Genomic DNA, 18527 nt, shown 5'->3' on the forward strand with positions numbered 1-18527 from the left:
TGAGCCTGCGCGTCCGGAGCCTGTGCTCCGCAACGGGAGAGGCCACAGCTGTGAGAGGCCCGCGTACCGCAAAAAATAAATAAATAAATACACCAAAAGTAATGTGGAGACTTTGTTTAGGTCTTGATTTCAGTAAATCAATTGTAAAATATGGAATAAAATTTAAGACAATTAAATTTGACATTGAATGTCTCTTTTATGATATTACAGTACTGTTAAAATTTTAAGTGTACTAATCATATTGCAGTTATGTTCTTTTTAAAAGCCCTTTTATATTTTAGATATATATTCATAATTCCAGAAAGCTTAATCTTATATACTTATCAATAAAATAATATGATGTCTGGAATTTACTTCAAAAGAATCCAAAGGGCTGGAAAGAGGGCTATATATTAATCATTGTTTAGCTGATTTATATAGGTGCGTTCGTTAACCAACTTATTTAAGATATGTTTGAATACAGAGATTGGGTATTCCAAGTGAGTTAACTTAAAGTATTTCTGACCTCCTGCCTCATCACTGAAATCATTAAAGACTGAAGACAACTACTCACAGAAAGAAACATAGAACAAAGTTATAAAAAAGTAGTTATGGAAGTACAATGTCGGCGCACACGTAAAAACTCCACTGAGAAAAGAAAGAACTTCCAATGCCTAAAATCGGGGTAGGAAGCAATGGTCAACCCTGAGACTCCTTAACTGTTACTGAATGCCAAGGGGGCAATTTAGTAAAGAAAAAATACCTGATCTGGGAGTTAGACGACTAACAACGCCGAGCTTTGTAATTTCGAACTCACTTAACTTGTGTAGGTTTTGAAGTACGAAAACATGGGAAATTAAATAAAAAATAACAGTAACAATAATAATTGCGTTGTGTGTACATATGTTATTCTATTTAAACTTGGGCGACTGACAAACTTTTTAGAGGACTACTTAATGAGGTAGGCATCAACACATGGTCTCATTTCTCATACGAGGTGATTGAGGTTCGAGGCCAATAACCTGTTTAAAGTCATATACTGGAACGACTTGGTCCAACCAATATTCCAGGTTTATCTAACAAGAAAGAATGCTTTGAACACTCCAACGCACTGAACTATATCCGAGAGAAGCTTGTGGGGGCTAGATGTGAAATTCTGGAGAACTTAAAACCGTTTTCACAGACCTATAATTTTTCATCGCTCTACACATCTCGGTCTCACCAGGAAAAAAACAAAACCAAACCAAACAGCCCTTCACTCACCATTACGAAGCCGGTGCTCTCAGCTGGGACCTCCTGCCCCAGCTCCCCAAAGCCTCTATCCGCCAAGCCCCGAGCCTTCTCGAATCTCTCAGTCCGTGACCTTCAAACTACACCTCCCATAAAGCCGTGCGAGGACACCGGCCCTTCGCCGGAAGTTTGAGAGGCTCCATCCGGCGCCGGGAAGAGCGAGCGTGGGGGTTTCCTGGGTCTTCGAGTACAATCTGCATTCTTCTGTTCTGGTCACCTGTGGGTTAGTAGCAGCAGCGGCGAGTTAGTCGGCCCAGTGCCGCTTCTGGAGCTGGTAACCAGTTCTCTGTGCTCTCGGGTCTCCGCGCTGTCGGGCCCTTCCCTGCTGGGTGGTGTGGCGTAGCCTCGCGCTTGGACTTGCAGCCCAGGCGCCGGGGACTGGGCTGGGGACTCAGCCGATCCAGCGCAGTCTTTGAGGTGGGGAAAAAGAAGTGCTGCTTCATGTGTGCTTTCACGTTTTTAAATAGAAGTAATCTCACAGTACTGCCAATAAACTCTCAAGGTATTTGACTGTTTGGAGACATTGGAGAGACCGTGCAATGGGTGGCGCTTGGTCTGTTAGATAACCCTCTTGAACGCCCAAGAAATAATGGTCGGTGACTTAAGTGACAAAGCTGTATTTGAGGTCTGCCCTGTCTCTTGAGCCATGTGACCTTGGACCAGTCAGGGGCACCGGGGTACACATCCGTAAAAATGGATGTTCGTTTGGCTAAATCTAAGACTCTTTAAACTCAAGATTCTTTAAAATGACTTCTCAGGATAGTCCGTGTTCTTGGACAGCAAGGGCAGCATTTAGCTAACTGAATCACCTCGTCCTACCTTCAAATCCCTACCTTCAGGAGAACCTGACAATGAGAAGTGAAAAAGTAAATCAAACAGTAGAGGTGGACTTTAGACTTTGTGTGCTCTTCTGGAATGAGTAATGGTTCTATTTCTAGATGGCTTTTCTGCTGAGAAAGCTAAGGGAGAAAGTGCATTTTCCACTTCTTTTCACCTGAGACTACTGTATGCATAAGCATTGCGCTGGGGGTAGCGAATGGAACTATATTTTTGGAGGCCAGTTTTGCAGTCAACCTGCACTGAGTGGGCTGTGGAGAAGGTAAGGAAGTGACCATGACTTAAATATTGCCTGAAGTAAAAACCTAACTGAAGAACCTGTATGATATGATTTTAAGGAAAAGGCAACTTTAAAGGGAGACCATACATGAGTCAGTATACAGCAGTGCAAAATAAAGTCCTGAAAAGTTGTAGCTTTCGTTATTCATAAGGTTTTTAAAGCATTTAGGAATCTTAATATGAAGAGAATGGTGAAGTAAATTCTAGAGTAAATCAAAAGAAATAAAAAATTGTTTTCTAATCTAGAAGTCACTCCCACTTTAAGTTGTATACAGAATTTCAATATTTTGTTTCTCTTCCTGTGAGTAGTTTTGACCTATTTATAGGTAGCAGAAAGATATAAACAGGTAAGGTAAACAGACACAAAGCCCACTTTTTTCTTTTTATATTGTCATGCTATTCCTACTACACAACTGATCAACACAATTGCAGTGTCAGAACCCTAGAGACAACTGCTGTCAAAAATTATGGATTATAACCTTTCTTTCTCTTTAGCCTCAATACCTTATGCTCAGAATGGTAGAAACCTAGTTAGAATCCCAAATCTTTTCTTAATAGAATTTCATAGAAAAAAAAAAAACATACCTTACAAAAAATACTTTGAGAAGTTTATAGACAACTGAAATATGAACCATTTCCACCCACACACACACAAAAAAGCTCAGTTTGTGCCCTACCACATTCAGTCCACAATTAGGCAACATTTATTAAAAGGTATGGAACAATTATTTTCTTTTTTACTGAAATAACAGTAACAAAGCAGACGAAGTTAATGGTTTTAAAAGCTTCTGTGATTCAAGTATAGACAAAGTGACCAATAGAACAGTGTCCAATAATAGGTCCAAAATATATGGTCATCTCATTTGTGAAAAGGATAATACTGCAATGTAATGGGACAAAGATAGTGAATTCAAGAAAGATGCTGAGGCAAATGGATTATCTATTGGGATAAAATGTATCGTGACCCCTACCTCACACCATGAGCAAAAATCATTCCCTGATGGATTAGCAGAATTAACTATGCAAGGTAAAGCAATAAATTTTTTTCATGTGAAACGTAGCTTTTTGAATAGGATCATAATTTCCCTGAGAGGACAGATCTGTTTCTAGTACCACAGATTCTAAGAATACTACTTGGCATCTGCTGAAAACATCTGTCTTTATTTCTGTCTGCTTGCTTTAACTCCCCTCATGCCCTGATCCATATTGAAGTCCCTCTGGTTTGCCTGAAATACACTTTCCTCTTTGTAATGTCTGTTACCTTATTCCCCCTCCCAATGATGTCACCCCCTTCAACTGTATTCCACCAAAGTTCTTTATACATTATTTTATACATCCCCCATGTTGAATTATATTTAAAATTCTCAACTGATAACAGTTTTGAAATGTATGCTGTGATGACAGTTGACTACTAGTTACCTTTTTAAGAGTATATTGTTTTAGAAACCATAACTAATATTCTAATTATATCAGCACCCTGATAATGGTCAATCATTGATACAAGAAAGCAATTGCAAATGAGTCTTTTTTCCTATTTTCCTATTTTAAGGAAGAAATGTCTTCTGTAAAAAGAAGTCCAAACCAAGAAATTACATCCCAATTTCACTATTCAGCTGCAGAAGGAGATATTGCCAGGTTAACAGTAATGCTCAGTCATTCTCCATCTCTTCTCAATGAAACTTCTGAAAATGGCTGGACTGCTTTAATGTATGCTGCAAGGAATGGGCACCCAGATGTTGTCCAGTTTCTGCTTGAGAAAGGGTAAACATTTTAGGCTGTACCACCTGAAGGAGTGTCTGGTTTAATTTCTGGTTTACGTATTTTCTTTTAAATTTTTCTTATAGCCATATTTATAACATTGGGCTTGTAAATAACTCATTGAACAGTCTTGTTATATAATAGCATAATTTCTAATTAAAAATTTTTAACTTTTTTTAATTGGGAAATTAACTCTTCATACTTAACAGCAAAGAAATTGAGTTAAATTAATTTTTTTCTCCCAAATAGAATGTGTAAATCTACCCACTATGACTATAGAAAACTCCGTGTAAAAATTTAATATCTCATTATAGCACATAAAACGTATGCTTTTTTTATTTTATAAATAATCTTCCAGAAATTTTAAATATCTGCTGTCTCTAACTTTTAATCATTTATGATTGTCTCTTTTACCTTTCCATTAGTATATTATGTGCTAAAACAAAAAGAAATATATGCAATTATTAAATAGAGGGGCTAACACGTACATCTGGAAATATTGTAATAAATACTGAAGAAAATGTTTCTTTACTTTTTTGCTTCCATCCATAGGTGTGACAGATCCATTATCAATAAATCAAGGCAGACTGCACTGGATATTGCTAAATTTTGGGGTTATAAGCATATAGCTAATTTACTAGCTAATGCTAAAGGTGGGAAGAAGCCTTGGTTCCTAACCAGTGAAATGGAAGAATGTGAAAATTATTTTAGCAAGACACTACTGGACCGGAAAAGTGAAAAAAGAAATAATTCTGACTGGCTGTTAGCAAAAGAAAGCCATCCAGCCACAGTTTATATCCTTTTCTCAGATTTAAATCCCTTGGTTACTCTAGGTGGCAATGAAGAACGTTTCCAACAGCCAGAAGTCAGGCTTTGTCAGCTGAACTACACAGATATAAAGGATTATTTGGCTCAGCCTGAGAAGATCACCTTGATTTTCCTTGGAGTAGAACTTGAAATGAAAAAAGAGTTATTTAATTATGCTGGGGAAGTCTCACAAGAAAAAGATGCAGAAAAAGATGCGTTGGTTGCCTGGTTTGCTTTAGGTATAGATCCTGTTGCTGCTGAAGAATTTAAGCAAAGACATGAAAATTGCTATTTTCTTCATCCTCCAATGCCAGCTCTTCTGCAATTGAAAGAAAAAGAAGCTGGTAAGAAGTGAACACTGTTTACTTGTATTGGTAATAATCTGATTTTTGGTACTGGATTGAAATTGCATGTATCCACAATTTCTAGGAAGCACACTCTTTCCAGGAAGCAATGAAATTAGGCTGTCTTCATTAGAAACTTCCTAAAGTTCTCACCCTAGAGGACTACTCTCCCGAGTGGTTATAGCAGTTTTAATCAGCCAGGATTAGTTTCCCCAGAATTAACCCTAATGCATACTGGTTTCACTTGATTTTTTAGTGAATGATTATTGAGTGCCTGCTGTACACTGAGCATAATGGCAAAGACCCTGACTGTTTTGCTTTGCTGTCTGTTGCTTGCTATGCCAGTTCATGTGGGGTCATATATATCATGGTAAGAATGAGGGATTTTATTCTAAATTCCATTTAAATGTTATAACCTGGCCTAGGTTTAAAAAAAAAAAAAAAACACCTCACTCTGGCTGCTTTGTAGATCATGAACTGTAGATAATTAAGTGTGGAAGTCAAGAGTCCTATTAAGAGGGGACTGGAGATTACAGTAGCCCAGGTAAGAGATTGCAGTGGCTCGGATTAGTGGAGTAGAGAGAAAGGGAGAGTTTGCGATATTCAGGAGGTAGAACTGATAGGGCTTGAACAGTAGGTTGAGACTTTTAAGTGAGAAAGAGATGCTGGTAACCTAGACTACGTCTGAGTTGTTAAGATGATAATAGGGGAGATGGAGGAAAAGTGGTACATTCAAGATATATTTTGGAGAGCAAATCAGCGGTACTTGCTAATGGAGTGGGTATGGGGTATATAATAATGAAAGAAAAGATCAAGAATGACTGCTAAGTTTGAGACTCTAGTAATTTGGTAGATAGTAGTACTCTTTCTTGATAAAATAATATAGAATGATGGGTAGAGTGAGGGAAGCAGGACAGACTTGAAGTAAATCAAGATTTTCACTTTGGGCATGTTAACTTTCAGAGAAGGGAAATAGAATCTGGAACTAAGGAGAGGAACTGGAATATACCTGTATGGCAGTCATCAACACAAAGGTGGTATTTAAATCCCAGGAAATTTCTGAGATTACTTAGAGAGTTGAAAGCAAGCAAAAAAAAGAACCTGAATCCCCCTAAATTTAGAGGTCAGATAGGAGAGGAGCCATCAAAGATGATGTTGACAGTGCGGCCGCAAGGTAAGAAGAAAACAGAATGTGCTCATGGAAACCAAGAGAGCAAACTATTTCTTGTCATTAGTAGTCAAATATATTGAATGCTGCTGAGAATTTGAGTAAGATGACAAAGATTTTTTTTTTTTAAGAATCTATGGTTTGATAACATGAAGCTGTTGATGAATTTGATGAGAGGAGTGTCAGTGGAATAGAAGGTATATTACAGTAGACTGATGAGTTAATGAGAGGTGAGGAAGGGGTCACTTCTCAATGTCCACATTCTCTTAGGCGATCTGGTAGGCTCTTCCAGAGACTTCTTAGCACTCATCCCAAAATCTGGGGTGGTATGTTTTATTCCCCACATCTGTGGAAAAAACACAACACTTTTAAAAAGAAAATATCCTTTCTTTGAAGCTGTATATATAATTTTAAGATCAAAAAGATCTTTAAAAAAAAGCTAGTAAGGAAACTGAGGCTGTTTTACTCAGCTGCTTTGTAACCTTACATAGATACTTAACCTCTGTCTGCCTCAGTTTCCTCCTCCCAAAAATGAGGATAATAATAGTACCTACATTATAGTGTTGCTCTAAACATTAAATAAGATAATGTATGTAAAGATCTTTGCCAGGTGCTTGACACATAGTAAGTACTCAATAAATGTTAGCTTTTTTTTTTCCGCCCCCGCTATGCGGGCCTCTCACTGTTGTGGCCTCTCCCGTTGCGGAGCACAGGCTCCAGACGCGCAGGCTCAGCGGCCATGGCTCACGGGCCCAGCCGCTCCGCGGCATGTGGGATCTTCCCGGACCGGGGCACGAACCCGTGTCCCCTGCATCAGCAGGCGGACTCTCAACCACTGCACCACTAGGGAAGCCCAAATGTTAGCTTTTTGTATTGTGATCATACTGAAATAATGCGATACCTTGAGGTAAATTACATAATACACAGTAACAGAGCAGGCAGATATTTAATGTTGCCTATGGTTCACTGAATTTCAGTGTTACATTTGTTTTTATTTATGGTTTATTAGTTGCATTTTTCCTAGTTTAAAATGTTGTTATTGCTGTTTCTGATTGTTTTGTTTATTCCAAAATCCTTAGACCGAATAATCTATTTTAGGAGAGAGGTTTTGTCAGGCATTTGAAATGTAGCATTTATACGCTTATTGCCCCAATTCTAGTATTTTTGGTCAGGCCATATTAATTCTTTTTTGAAGTATCAGGGTAAAGGCTGTAGACAAAGTGTACATATTCTAAGATTTATTCTATTAGGCATTTTTGTCATAAACAGAGTTAATCACAAAAGTTGTAAACACAATATTTTTAAAAAATTATTCTATGTAGTTTCTAGTTGTAAACAGAATATGTTCCACAGTGACACAGACCAGTATTGTCTTAGTCCCAAGGAAAGTAGAGACGGGTTCCTACAGTTTCCTAGTAATATTGTCTTTACGGCCCAAATCTAAGTTAAGAACTGTCTTTGTAGTGTATTTTTATAAAAGTCACTATTTGTAAAGTCACTATACGCTAGAGTCATGCATATCCAAAATTTACAAATCACCTATAGTAAATGCCGAAACTAATACAGTGTATACAGATGTTAGTACCTCTGTCTTTTTTTTAATAAATTTATTTATTTTATTTACTTATTTTTGGCTGCATTGGGTCTTCGTTGCAGCGCGCGGACTTGCTCTAGTTGCGGCAAGCGGGGGCTGCTCTTCATTGCGGTGCACGTGATTCTTATTGCAGGGCTTTTCTTGTTGGAGAGCATGGGCTCTAGGTGCGCAAGTTGCAGTAGTTGTGGCATGCGGGCTCAGTAGTTGTGGCTCACGGGCTCTAGAGCGCAGGCTCAGTAGTTGTAGTGCACAGGCTTAGTTGCTCTGCGGCATGTGGGATCTTCCTGGACCAGGGATCGAACCCATGTCCCCTGCATTGGCAGACGGATTCTTAACAACTGAGCCACCAGGGAAGTCCCAGTATATCTATCTTATGTGAGAGTTATATGAGAGACAATATTTTATTAGTCCAAATTAAAGGTAAATCTAATTTTCATTTGTCATCTGTAGAATTAAATCTTTTACTTTAAAAGATACAGATCATAAAAATAGGAATAATAAAACCCTTGAGCACACAGCTATTCAGAAAATACAGTGTACATCTTTATTATGACCTAAGAATATTTTACTTCTATATTAATTTGTTTACAATTTGTCACAGAAGTAAAACTTCTCTTGCTTCTCTCGTAGGGGTTGTAGCTCAAGCAAGATCTGTCCTCGCCTGGCACAGTCGATATAAGTTCTGCCCAACCTGTGGAAGTGCAACTAAAATTGAAGAGGGTGGCTATAAAAGAGTATGCTTAAAAGAAGACTGTCCTAGTCTCCATGGTGTTCACAATACATCATATCCAAGAGTTGGTAAGCCTTTTCTTTTACAGTGAAACCTCAGCCATCTGGAAATCTTAGGGAATAAGGCATTCTGGAAAGACAAGATTTTGAGTTGCTGAGGGGCTTACCTTTTTATTGAAAGCATGTTTAATTTAACTATTAAGACTATAATTATTAAAGTATTACATACTTTGATGACTTTTACTACCCTTCTTAACCCTGGGTTAATCAGCATGAATTTGATGCATTGAGATACATGATTTCAAAGTACCTGCTTGTGGCATCACCAAAGCAGTAGAGCCTGGAGCTAGCTTCTCATTACTGCTGGTGTCTGCCTGTACTTTCTCTCCTCCTAATTGGTGCTTTGAGTTGGCTGTGGAATTAGAAATCTGAAAACCCAGCCCTTTAAAGTTGTGTGAAAAATGGATAGACTCAGCAACACCTGAGGAGGTCTCCTGGGAGTAAAGTGCATGGCTTAGTGACATATATGTTTGCTGCTTAGGAGCCTTTTACATTTGATTACCGGTTCTCAGTTGTGATCTAGTGAGGCAAATTTACTGAATTAGTGACTTCTCGAGAGAGGAACTATTATTTAAAGTAATTTTTTTAATGGATTAAACTCAATCATAGAGCCACATTATCTTTTAAAAACATTTTGTTAAGGACTGCGATGGAAGGAATAGGGAAATTCACTACATTTGCTATGGTAAAATTTGAATTTTCTCCATGCCATGTATTACCTACTCAAACTTCTTTCTAATTAAAAAATAAAAATAAGCCTAGCATACCATAAATACACAATGAATGTTGCTATTAAGATGAGAAAGAAGACAAAAATGATCTTTCTTTAGCTTACTGACAATATTCTATGCAGTTTTCCTGAAATACTCTGTCTCCTGGCAGAAAGAAACAGTCTCTTGTAACTAGACAAAAGTCTTATTCTTACAGGAGATGCATGTTGTTATTATCCTACTAGACAGTGACTTTACACAGTGAGTCTAAATTATTTTTTCCTGTCATTCATACATCTGATTTTTTTTTTTTTTTTTTAAACAGATCCAGTAGTAATCATGCAAGTTATTCATCCAGATGGGACCAAATGTCTTTTAGGCAGGCAGAAAAGATTTCCTCCAGGCATGTTTACCTGCCTTGCTGGATTTATTGAACCTGGTAAGCCTTTTCTTAATAATTTTTATAGTAATTTTCATTTAACTTATAATTTCTAAATAAAAAGTTTGGACAGCATTTGAGAAATAATCTCTGATAAATTATGTTATAAAACTGGGATATTTTTCAATATTTTCTGTGTACTTTAGATGATATAATTTTTATTTTTACCAGTGGAATAGTTTTGTGTTTTAAAAATTCATTATTTGCTCTTTCATATATCTTTCATATATCTTTCATATATTGCCCTTACCCAAGGTATCTGCATGATATACACCTCACTTCCTTCTGTACTAGGCTCAATTGTCACCGTTTCAGAGAGGCCTTCCCTGATAGCCCTAAATACATTAGTTAGCCCTATACCCTGCATTTACAATCCCTGTCATCCAGTCTGATTTTTCCCTACAGCACTCATCAGCACCTAACATGGTATATATGTATGTATTTATCTATTTATCTACCTATTTATTTGTTTATTATTTGCTAGTACCAGAATGTAAGTTCCATAAAGGCAAGGACTTTGTTTTATTGCTCTATCCTAAACCTTTAGAGCATATGCCTGATATGTTATAGTAGTTCAGTAAATATTTGCGGAATAAATGAATTAATATATCTAATTAACACGTTTAATCTCAACTTCCAATATTAATCTACATTGATAGATAATAATAGTACTAAACATATGTAGTGCCACACTTTCCTGAAGGCTTTCTTTGTATTCAATCATGTGATCCTCATACAAGCTTATAAAGTAGGTGGTATTTCAGCAGTTTTACATATGGGGCACTAAGGTACAGGGGCTGAATAACTTGCCCAGGATCAAACAGCTAGTAAGTGATAGGGCAGGGATTCAAACCTGGGCAGTTTGGCTCTGAGTCCATGCTGTTAATTTCTATGCTGCCTCTAAGTAGCTCTAGGTCATTTTTTTTAACTGCTGTATAGCCTTCCATTTATGAATATTCTGCAATTCATTTATCCAATTCTGCTGTTGGACATTTAGTTTATTTCAAAGCTTTTACTATTACAAACAACACTGCAGTGAATAATCTTGAACTACTCCTTGTACACATTTGCAAGGAGTGGTATAAGCCTCCATAGGGTGTATATCTGAGAGTAGAATTGCTAGCTTATAGAATATGAGCATCTTAATCTTTTCCACATATTGCCAAGTTGTTTTCTGAAGTGTTCCTACCAATTTACACTCCCTCTGGAAGTATATGAAATGTCTATTATTCCTCATCTTCACCAGGTTAGGAATATCAAGATTTTTATTTGCCATTCTGATGGTTATGAAATGGTTATGTCATTGTCGTTTTAATTTTTATTTCCCTGCTGATGGAGCATCTTTTTTCAAATATGTATTAGGCATCCAGTTTCTTTTTCCCTGAATTTTACATTTTTAGCTTCTTTGCCTATTTTGGTTGTTGATCTTTTTCTTATTGATTTTAGGGGTTTTTAAATATGTGTTGTATGCTAATCTTTAGTTTGGTCTTACAAATATTTTATGCTAGTCTATGAGTTATCTTTTCACTAATTTTATGAATATAAATTAATTTTAATATAGGAAATTTACCAATCTATTTGAAATAGAAAGCTGTATTTAAATAGCAAACTATTTCTAAACTTTCAGATAAATTTAACTTAGAAACTATTCCCTTTATTCTAATTCTCAGTTTCAACAAATCAGAAATATAAATTACATTTATAGGCATTACTTTATTATAGCTGGGTCAACAATTATATAGAGAAAAATAATCATTTGGTAAGAGAAAAATAATGAGTTTCATTGTATGCTGTTTTTAAAATTGTAGTTTTTAACTCTTTGGAAAAGAGTTATCTGCAATAATTGTTTGACAACATAAAAAAATGTTTCGAGATTTTAGTGAGAAAAAGGTTAGCTACATAAACAACATAATATATAAAGTGTTTGCATAGTGTTTAGCCAACAGTAAGTAGGTGCTGGATAGTCGTAGATGTTATAATTTTTAAAATATAACAAATTTAGACCTTTATGAAATGAAAAGTTTCTTGGCATTTTGATTCTGTAGGTAGTCATATAAGAAATAATGTTTCTTGGGCTTCCCTGGTTGCGCAGTGGTTGAGAGTCTGCCTGCCGATGCAGGGGGCACGGGTTCGTGCCCCGGTCTGGGAAGATCCCACATGCCGCGGAGCGGCTGGGCCCGTGAGCCATGGCCGCTGAGCCTGCACGTCTGGACCCTGTGCTCCGCAACGGGAGAGGCCACAACAGTGAGAGGCCCGAGTACCACCAAAAAAAAGAAATAATGTTTCTTGAATTCCAATCTCGTTTTAGGCTTCTGCTTTCTGATTCTTTGAATTGGTTTTCTGTCCAAAGTGTTTTCCAAATGTTTGAACCATTTGGAGCACAAAATGTCCAGGGTATGTTCATCAGCTACTTGTTCTTTTGCCCCATTTGGTTAGGGGAGACAATAGAAGATGCTGTTCGGAGAGAAGTAGAAGAAGAAAGTGGAGTCAGAGTTGGCCGTGTTCAGTATGTCTCTTGTCAACCATGGCCTATGCCCTCCTCCTTAATGATTGGTTGCTTAGCTGTGGCAGTGTCTACAGAAATTAAAGTTGACAAGAATGAAATAGAGGATGCCCGCTGGTTCACTAGAGAACAGGTGAAGTTCAATTTAATTTCCTTCTTCTATTGATTCTCTGACTCTGTTGGTTTGGGCATGTAGCAAGGATACATGTTTTCAACAAGTTGAATGAATGGCTATGGCCCCCTCATCATTCATGGATTACAATGTAATTGATGTGTCCACTGTTAACTCCTTCTGTGAGATTCTTCTAGTAATGATGATTCTGTGCCGTTTTCTCATTTCAAATGCCATTCCTTGAGATAATGATACCTTTCAGTGGCCTTAAAATGGGTGAACATTATTTCAGAGATGAGAAGCAGGAATATTATTATTAGACATATTTTAGTTTGTAGCATTAAAGCAAGTAACTCAAAAAATATCAGTAAAAATGCATATAAGTTTTGAAAAGTTCTTGTTCATTTTAAATGTACTTGACAAGACTGACGAAACTGTATAACAGATACACTCACAGAACTTTTTAAAACTCATCCTTAAGTAATACAATGAAAGATAAATTACTTGTCTGTGTTTTGTATAACCCAATGTCTTTGTATAGAAAACAGATGGATACTCTACAGTAGTGAAGACCTGAAATCCTTAGTGACTTCGCTTACACAAAATTAATTTTATTTTATGCTCAACCTCAAAAAAAGTAGAAATTAGATTTTTTTTCCAGAATTTTATAAAAGGATAAAAGGGAATTTTTTCCAAAAGTTGATTTTCACTTTGAAAATAAATGTGTAGCATATACTTTGCTTTTTCATAACCTTATTTTCATCAGGAAAAATGTCTTTCTGGAATATTTTAAAAATTGAATCACTGACTCAATGAAGCAACTAAAAATAGTGTACTAAATTTTGCATGTTGAATATAGATGTTATTACTTTCTCCTGTTGTTATTCACTGTAAAAGTCATTACATTTTAGTTGAATTGTATAAGCATAGAAATAGTATTTAAGTATGACAGACAGTTTTAAAATCCTAATACGTTTTATTGTGGTGTATTTTAGGTTGTGGATGTTCTGACCAAAGGGAAGCAGCAGGCATTCTTTGTGCCACCAAGCCGAGCTATTGCACATCAACTAATCAAACACTGGATTGGAATGAACCCCAATCTCTAAATCAAATAACTAAACTTTGACTATGTCTAATTGATTTCTTTTTTTTTAAGTCAAAATTAAATTTTATTTCACACTGATAGAAACCATGAAAAAGATTTACATTTTCCCACATTACAGCACAACATTTCAACAGAATATTTCTTGCCATAAATTAGATCTTGCTGATATGTGTGAAACAATAGTTTATATTCTTAAAGATAAAAGCAAAATGACTTAGTAAATGATTGTTTAAAAACTGTAAATCCAGACATAAACATATGGCTTCATTATTAACATCCTATACTGTCCATACAAAATCGTTTCCATCATCAAGTAGCACCCATTTATAAAGCATTCCTAACAGTGTTCTGGTCAGTTGGGATACAGCAGAAAAATTAACAACAGTTCAGAAATATCAAGCGTACATTTTTGCTACATATTAACCTGGGTGGTAACTACACCATAAAAAACTATTTAAAATCAAATAATTGCTACTTTTATGTTTGCACAAAAACTAACTTAAAAAGATCCTCTCTGGCTACAGTGAAAATTTCAAATAAGTCCATTGGCAGATAAAAGTAAAGCAGATTCTTTGAATGGGATTGTTCATTTCCTACAGCAGTCGGTTTCCAACCTATGTGCAAAATAAGTAAACTAAAACTCTGTGCTACGAGGAGAATCATCTTAGAGCAAATCATCTTAGAAATGACAGTTTGTAAGATCAGTCTTAAATATTTCAAAACATACTAGAACATGACCTAATTATTCTTCCAGATAATTACAGAAAAATACTACCACAGAATTATTCTCGTTACCTGGACTGAAGATTCTAGTAACTCTGCAGGCCTAAACTGCAGACAAAGGTCCAGTTTAAGAAGTAGTGCAGAAACTTTGAAGGGATGTCTGGTTTCTTTCTACAAGTATAAATACATTTTCAATGCCATCATGTCTGTGATTCAGAATGTCAAATTACAGCATGTATTCACAGCAGATGTTTATGGCAAGTAGGCAATATTTGGTCTGTTATGAAGGATAAAAAAGAAAGAACATATTTCATTTCTAGAGAGGAAAAAGAATATTAAATAGAAATTATATTCAGGAAAGAAAAACCTGGTCCCCAAAATAAAAGGGCCATGACACTTAGAAGCATTATCCCTATAATTAGGAATAATGTAATAACACATTCTTACGATGTATTATAATCATTAAGCACATATGAACACATATATAAAAATGCAGATACTGCATGGTGACAAATTTGGGGATAAGTCCAGAGTCTAAGTCACAGCATGCATAACCTGTCTTAACTGCTCATTTATACCTGAACAAGTTTTCATTAAGCATACTAATAATTTTCAAGTGATGTAATAAAAAATCTGGTTGCAGTATTTTATTATTTTGCTGAATTACATTTGGGAGAAAGAAGCTAGCTGCTTCACCTATTTTAATACTAGTATATTCTGGATCATACTATAGATAGAAGCTTAACAGATCATAAATTTCCCACGAGGAGCTTCATTTAGTCTGTGTCATTGGTGTGTATTTGCAAAACATTTTAACACTGCGAGGTTTCAAGATCGGGCACAGGAAAAAGCTTATACTCTACGATGATGCTGGTGTGCACTTCTCCACAAGGTCTCTTAGTGACGTCAATCAATGGGAGGTAGGAGTTTATCAATGAACTGCTTGATATCCATCATTTCCTGTTGACATGAACCGTGCATCATGCCTCCAGAGGTTTTGAAGGTTACATTGGCTGGATTTACCAAGGTTTTCAGCCTTTCAGCAGTGGAGAACCAAACACTAGGGGAACTAAAGGATCCAAATCTCCATGGCACTGAAGAATAGAAATGTCTCTATTCACGCCACTGATAAGACCCTGTGGAAAGGAAGCTCGCAGCGGCAGCCAGCAGCTGAGAGCGGTGACGCCGGCCGGCTTCTGCTGTGTGGTCAGTGACATGTACAGAGATAAAGCTCCTCCTTGAGAAAATCCTCCCAAAATAATTCTGTTAGAAGGAATGCCATTCTTCACCTCTTGCTCTATCAAAGATTTTACACTTTCTGCTGCTTAATTCCAGTTTCATCTTCCTGTGAATCTGGTGAAAGCCCAATAAATGTCAAACCAAGTAGGCATGGCCACGTTCATATTTAATGTTACAGACATAACCGGTCCCGTGTCTCCCAATCCTTGAAGGAAAATCACCGCAGCGGAGGCCTTCCGGACGGGCACGATGGCGGGCAGCGGGGTCGACGTGTTATTGCCGCACAGACGCCGGCTCGACCCACCGCGCGTCCGAAGCGGAAAGCGGTGCGATCGCCGCATCCCGCCAGCGCACGGGCGCACGCTCAGGCGCGTGCGCGCCCACGCGGCGCCGCACCGCCCTCAGACCCCGCCCTAATTGATTTCTAATCCCATTTATTCCTCAAGTGAGATTAGAAATCTTTAATGCGTTTTAGAACGTCACAACACAAATATCATACTGGGTTTTCGAAATATTTTCGAAATGTACCTTCCATCTTAACGATAAAATTCATATTTTTAAAAATTATAACATTTCCGCAGATTTTGTTAAATCTGGGTCAGCATTCTCTGAACTTTCTGGGGTGGGGGGAGTTGTGCTCCACAGTTTTATCTCACAAAACCGTATTTCTAATAAGAGAAATCATGTAAAGAAGTATGTGCTGAAAATGTAAATAAACCTAAATTTCAGCACCTCTTGTAAGCATAAGACCATTCACTAAAGGTCTTTTTTGAGAAATGAGACAAAATATTTTTAATGAATTTTGAGCTTGATTTTTAATACTTTCGTTATCATGAAGGTCCTTTTGGTTGTCAGTAGCTGATTTTTGCTCATCTTCCCATTGTAGTCCACTTTTTCTCCTGGTTCCATTGTTCTAACAGTGGCACTGTTACAGTGTTACTACTAGTCTGTTTTGATCAGTGTTAAGAATTTTCTATTTTAACAACTCTATTAGTGAGCACTATACCACGCCCTCAGGGAAAGAGAACTTCAGTGAGAGAATACCATTGTGTCTGGGACCCCCTTCTTAAACATAAAATTAATTAACATATCTATTTGTTAGCTCTACTCAAAGTTGTTCTTAAGACAAATCAGGAGTCTCTGCTTTTTTCAGTGAAATTAAACATATCTACAAGGAATTCTTTTCAAGGTCAAATATTAAATAAAATCCCAGATAGATTTACATATTTAATAAAAACACTGGCTTATGTCATTTTGTGATAAGGGAATGTATCTTCATTAGGGGAAAATTATATAATCATTACTAATAACATTTGTTAAACTCAAATACAACATCTTGGTTTTGGCCTTATTTCAACACATTCTAAGAAACGTTTATTTAATAAGCATATCTTAGAACTGAAACAGTAAGATTTTAGAGAAAGTAAACTGTAGCATTTCACAATTTTGCAACATAAAACTGTCATATTTTATAAGGATGTTTTGAAATTGTTTTAAAAGGTACTTTATAAATGTATAAATTTATATAATTCGGCTCTTTACTATTCTATGTTGGAACTGGAAAAGAACTTAAAGACACTATTTGTAGTTCACTGCCTTTTTTTTATAGATAAGGAAAAGGAAATCCTGAAAGGTGAATTTAATTAATTTATCCATTAAAGGTGAATTAATTAATTAATTGGTGAAAGTCACACAATTACAACCACTTACAATTAATACAATTAATTATAATTAACTTAATTACAACAGTCTGTACTGTATAACCCAGTGCAGGATTCTCCCTCTAATAGGAAGTAAAAACTATTACTCAAAGTATATGTGGGGTGATAAGAAGAATAAATTTAATTTACCAAATCCTGTTAATTAAAATTTAGGTACTAAAATTCATTTAAATAATACCTTTCTCAAACAAAACTTTATTTTACTAATGAACAATGATTTTCTTAGTAATTGATGAAAATATTGATATCAGGACTTTAGACAAAATTAAGACTTACATAAGACATTTAGATACATAATAAAATTTGACTGTGGAGTAACTAAGCCTGTGTGCCACAACTACTGAGCCTGCACTCTAGAGCCTGCGAGTCACAACTACTGAAGCCCACGTGCCTAGAGCCCGTGCTCTGCAACAAGAGAAGCCACCACAATGAGAAGCCTGTGCAGCACAACAAAGAGTAGCCCCCGCTCGCCGCAACTAGAGAAAGCCCATGCACAATGAAGACCCAACGCAGCCAAAAATTTTAAAAAAAAAAAAAAAGATCTGAAGGGACAAAAGGCCTTAAGGAGGAAAATAGAAAGGCTTCTGGGAGAAACTGACTGAAGTTCAGATCATTAGGTATGTAAACCAGAAAAACATACATATCAGACAGTAAATAGGATTGCTGCAAATAGAAGAATTTTGGGCATTCCAATTTAGATCTAGAATTTTGCCATTTTCATCTTTTGGTTGTATTATTTAAATATCTTCTGAGTGCACTTTTGAGACTAAAGTATTGAAATGCCAGAAAATATTTAGTATGAAGAATATAAAGCCTTAGTTTTAATTCAGGAAGCATTATCCCAGATACAGGTAATCTGAAAGTTCCTTACATTGAAATTTTAGGGAAGAGTTAATACACATTTCTTGGATATATGGAACCATTAACAGAAAGGAAATAGTCTAATGCCCTTCAAAGGTTTCTGAACTACAACTGGTGGTTATACTGAATGGGGTCTGATCTTTTATAGCTCAAAGACAGCCTGTGATAGGAACAATCTTAGACATATGGTATATTAACATGTGATAGCTAAATTTCTTTCCACCTGAATTTTCTATGTAATTTGTACTATGACACAAGGACCTACTGCA

General features: G+C 36.4%; 1 protein-coding gene and 1 pseudogene across 8 annotated transcripts; one reads left to right on the forward strand and one right to left on the reverse strand.

The window, feature by feature from the left end:
- Nucleotides 1–1392: 1392 nt before the first annotated feature.
- Nucleotides 1393–13745, forward strand: NUDT12 (nudix hydrolase 12). Of its 8 annotated transcripts, XM_033408454.2 has the most exons (8): nucleotides 1404–1543; nucleotides 2208–2368; nucleotides 3935–4146; nucleotides 4696–5294; nucleotides 8687–8854; nucleotides 9881–9994; nucleotides 12431–12630; nucleotides 13605–13745. In XM_033408454.2, exons 2-8 carry the CDS (start codon nucleotides 2306–2308, stop codon nucleotides 13713–13715), a joined length of 1467 nt encoding a protein of 488 aa, XP_033264345.1. In that variant the 5' UTR covers nucleotides 1404–1543; nucleotides 2208–2305; the 3' UTR covers nucleotides 13716–13745. The 8 variants fall into 8 exon arrangements, with proteins under 8 accessions (XP_033264348.1, XP_049563327.1, XP_004281374.1 ...); XM_033408457.2 differs by lacking the exon at nucleotides 2208–2368 and having other exon boundaries at nucleotides 1393–1492; XM_049707370.1 differs by having other exon boundaries at nucleotides 1399–2368.
- A 1598-nt stretch (nucleotides 13746–15343) lies between these two features.
- LOC125963827 (acyl-protein thioesterase 1-like) lies at nucleotides 15344–16018 on the reverse strand (annotated as a pseudogene).
- Nucleotides 16019–18527: the final 2509 nt, after the last annotated feature.

This window comes from Orcinus orca, chromosome 3, assembly GCF_937001465.1.
Source record: "Orcinus orca chromosome 3, mOrcOrc1.1, whole genome shotgun sequence".
Classification (NCBI taxonomy): domain Eukaryota; kingdom Metazoa; phylum Chordata; class Mammalia; order Artiodactyla; family Delphinidae; genus Orcinus; species Orcinus orca.

Coding starts and splice junctions, on each gene's coding strand:
- NUDT12 (XM_049707370.1), top strand. CDS start 2,306: ATGGAACTATATTTTTGGAGGCCAGTTTTGCAGTCAACCTGCACTGAG. Junction 2,369..3,934: donor CTGAGTGGGCTGTGGAGAAG/GTAAGGAAGTGA, acceptor TCCTATTTTAAG/GAAGAAATGTCTTCTGTAAA. Junction 8,855..9,880: donor TACATCATATCCAAGAGTTG/GTAAGCCTTTTC, acceptor TTTTTTAAACAG/ATCCAGTAGTAATCATGCAA.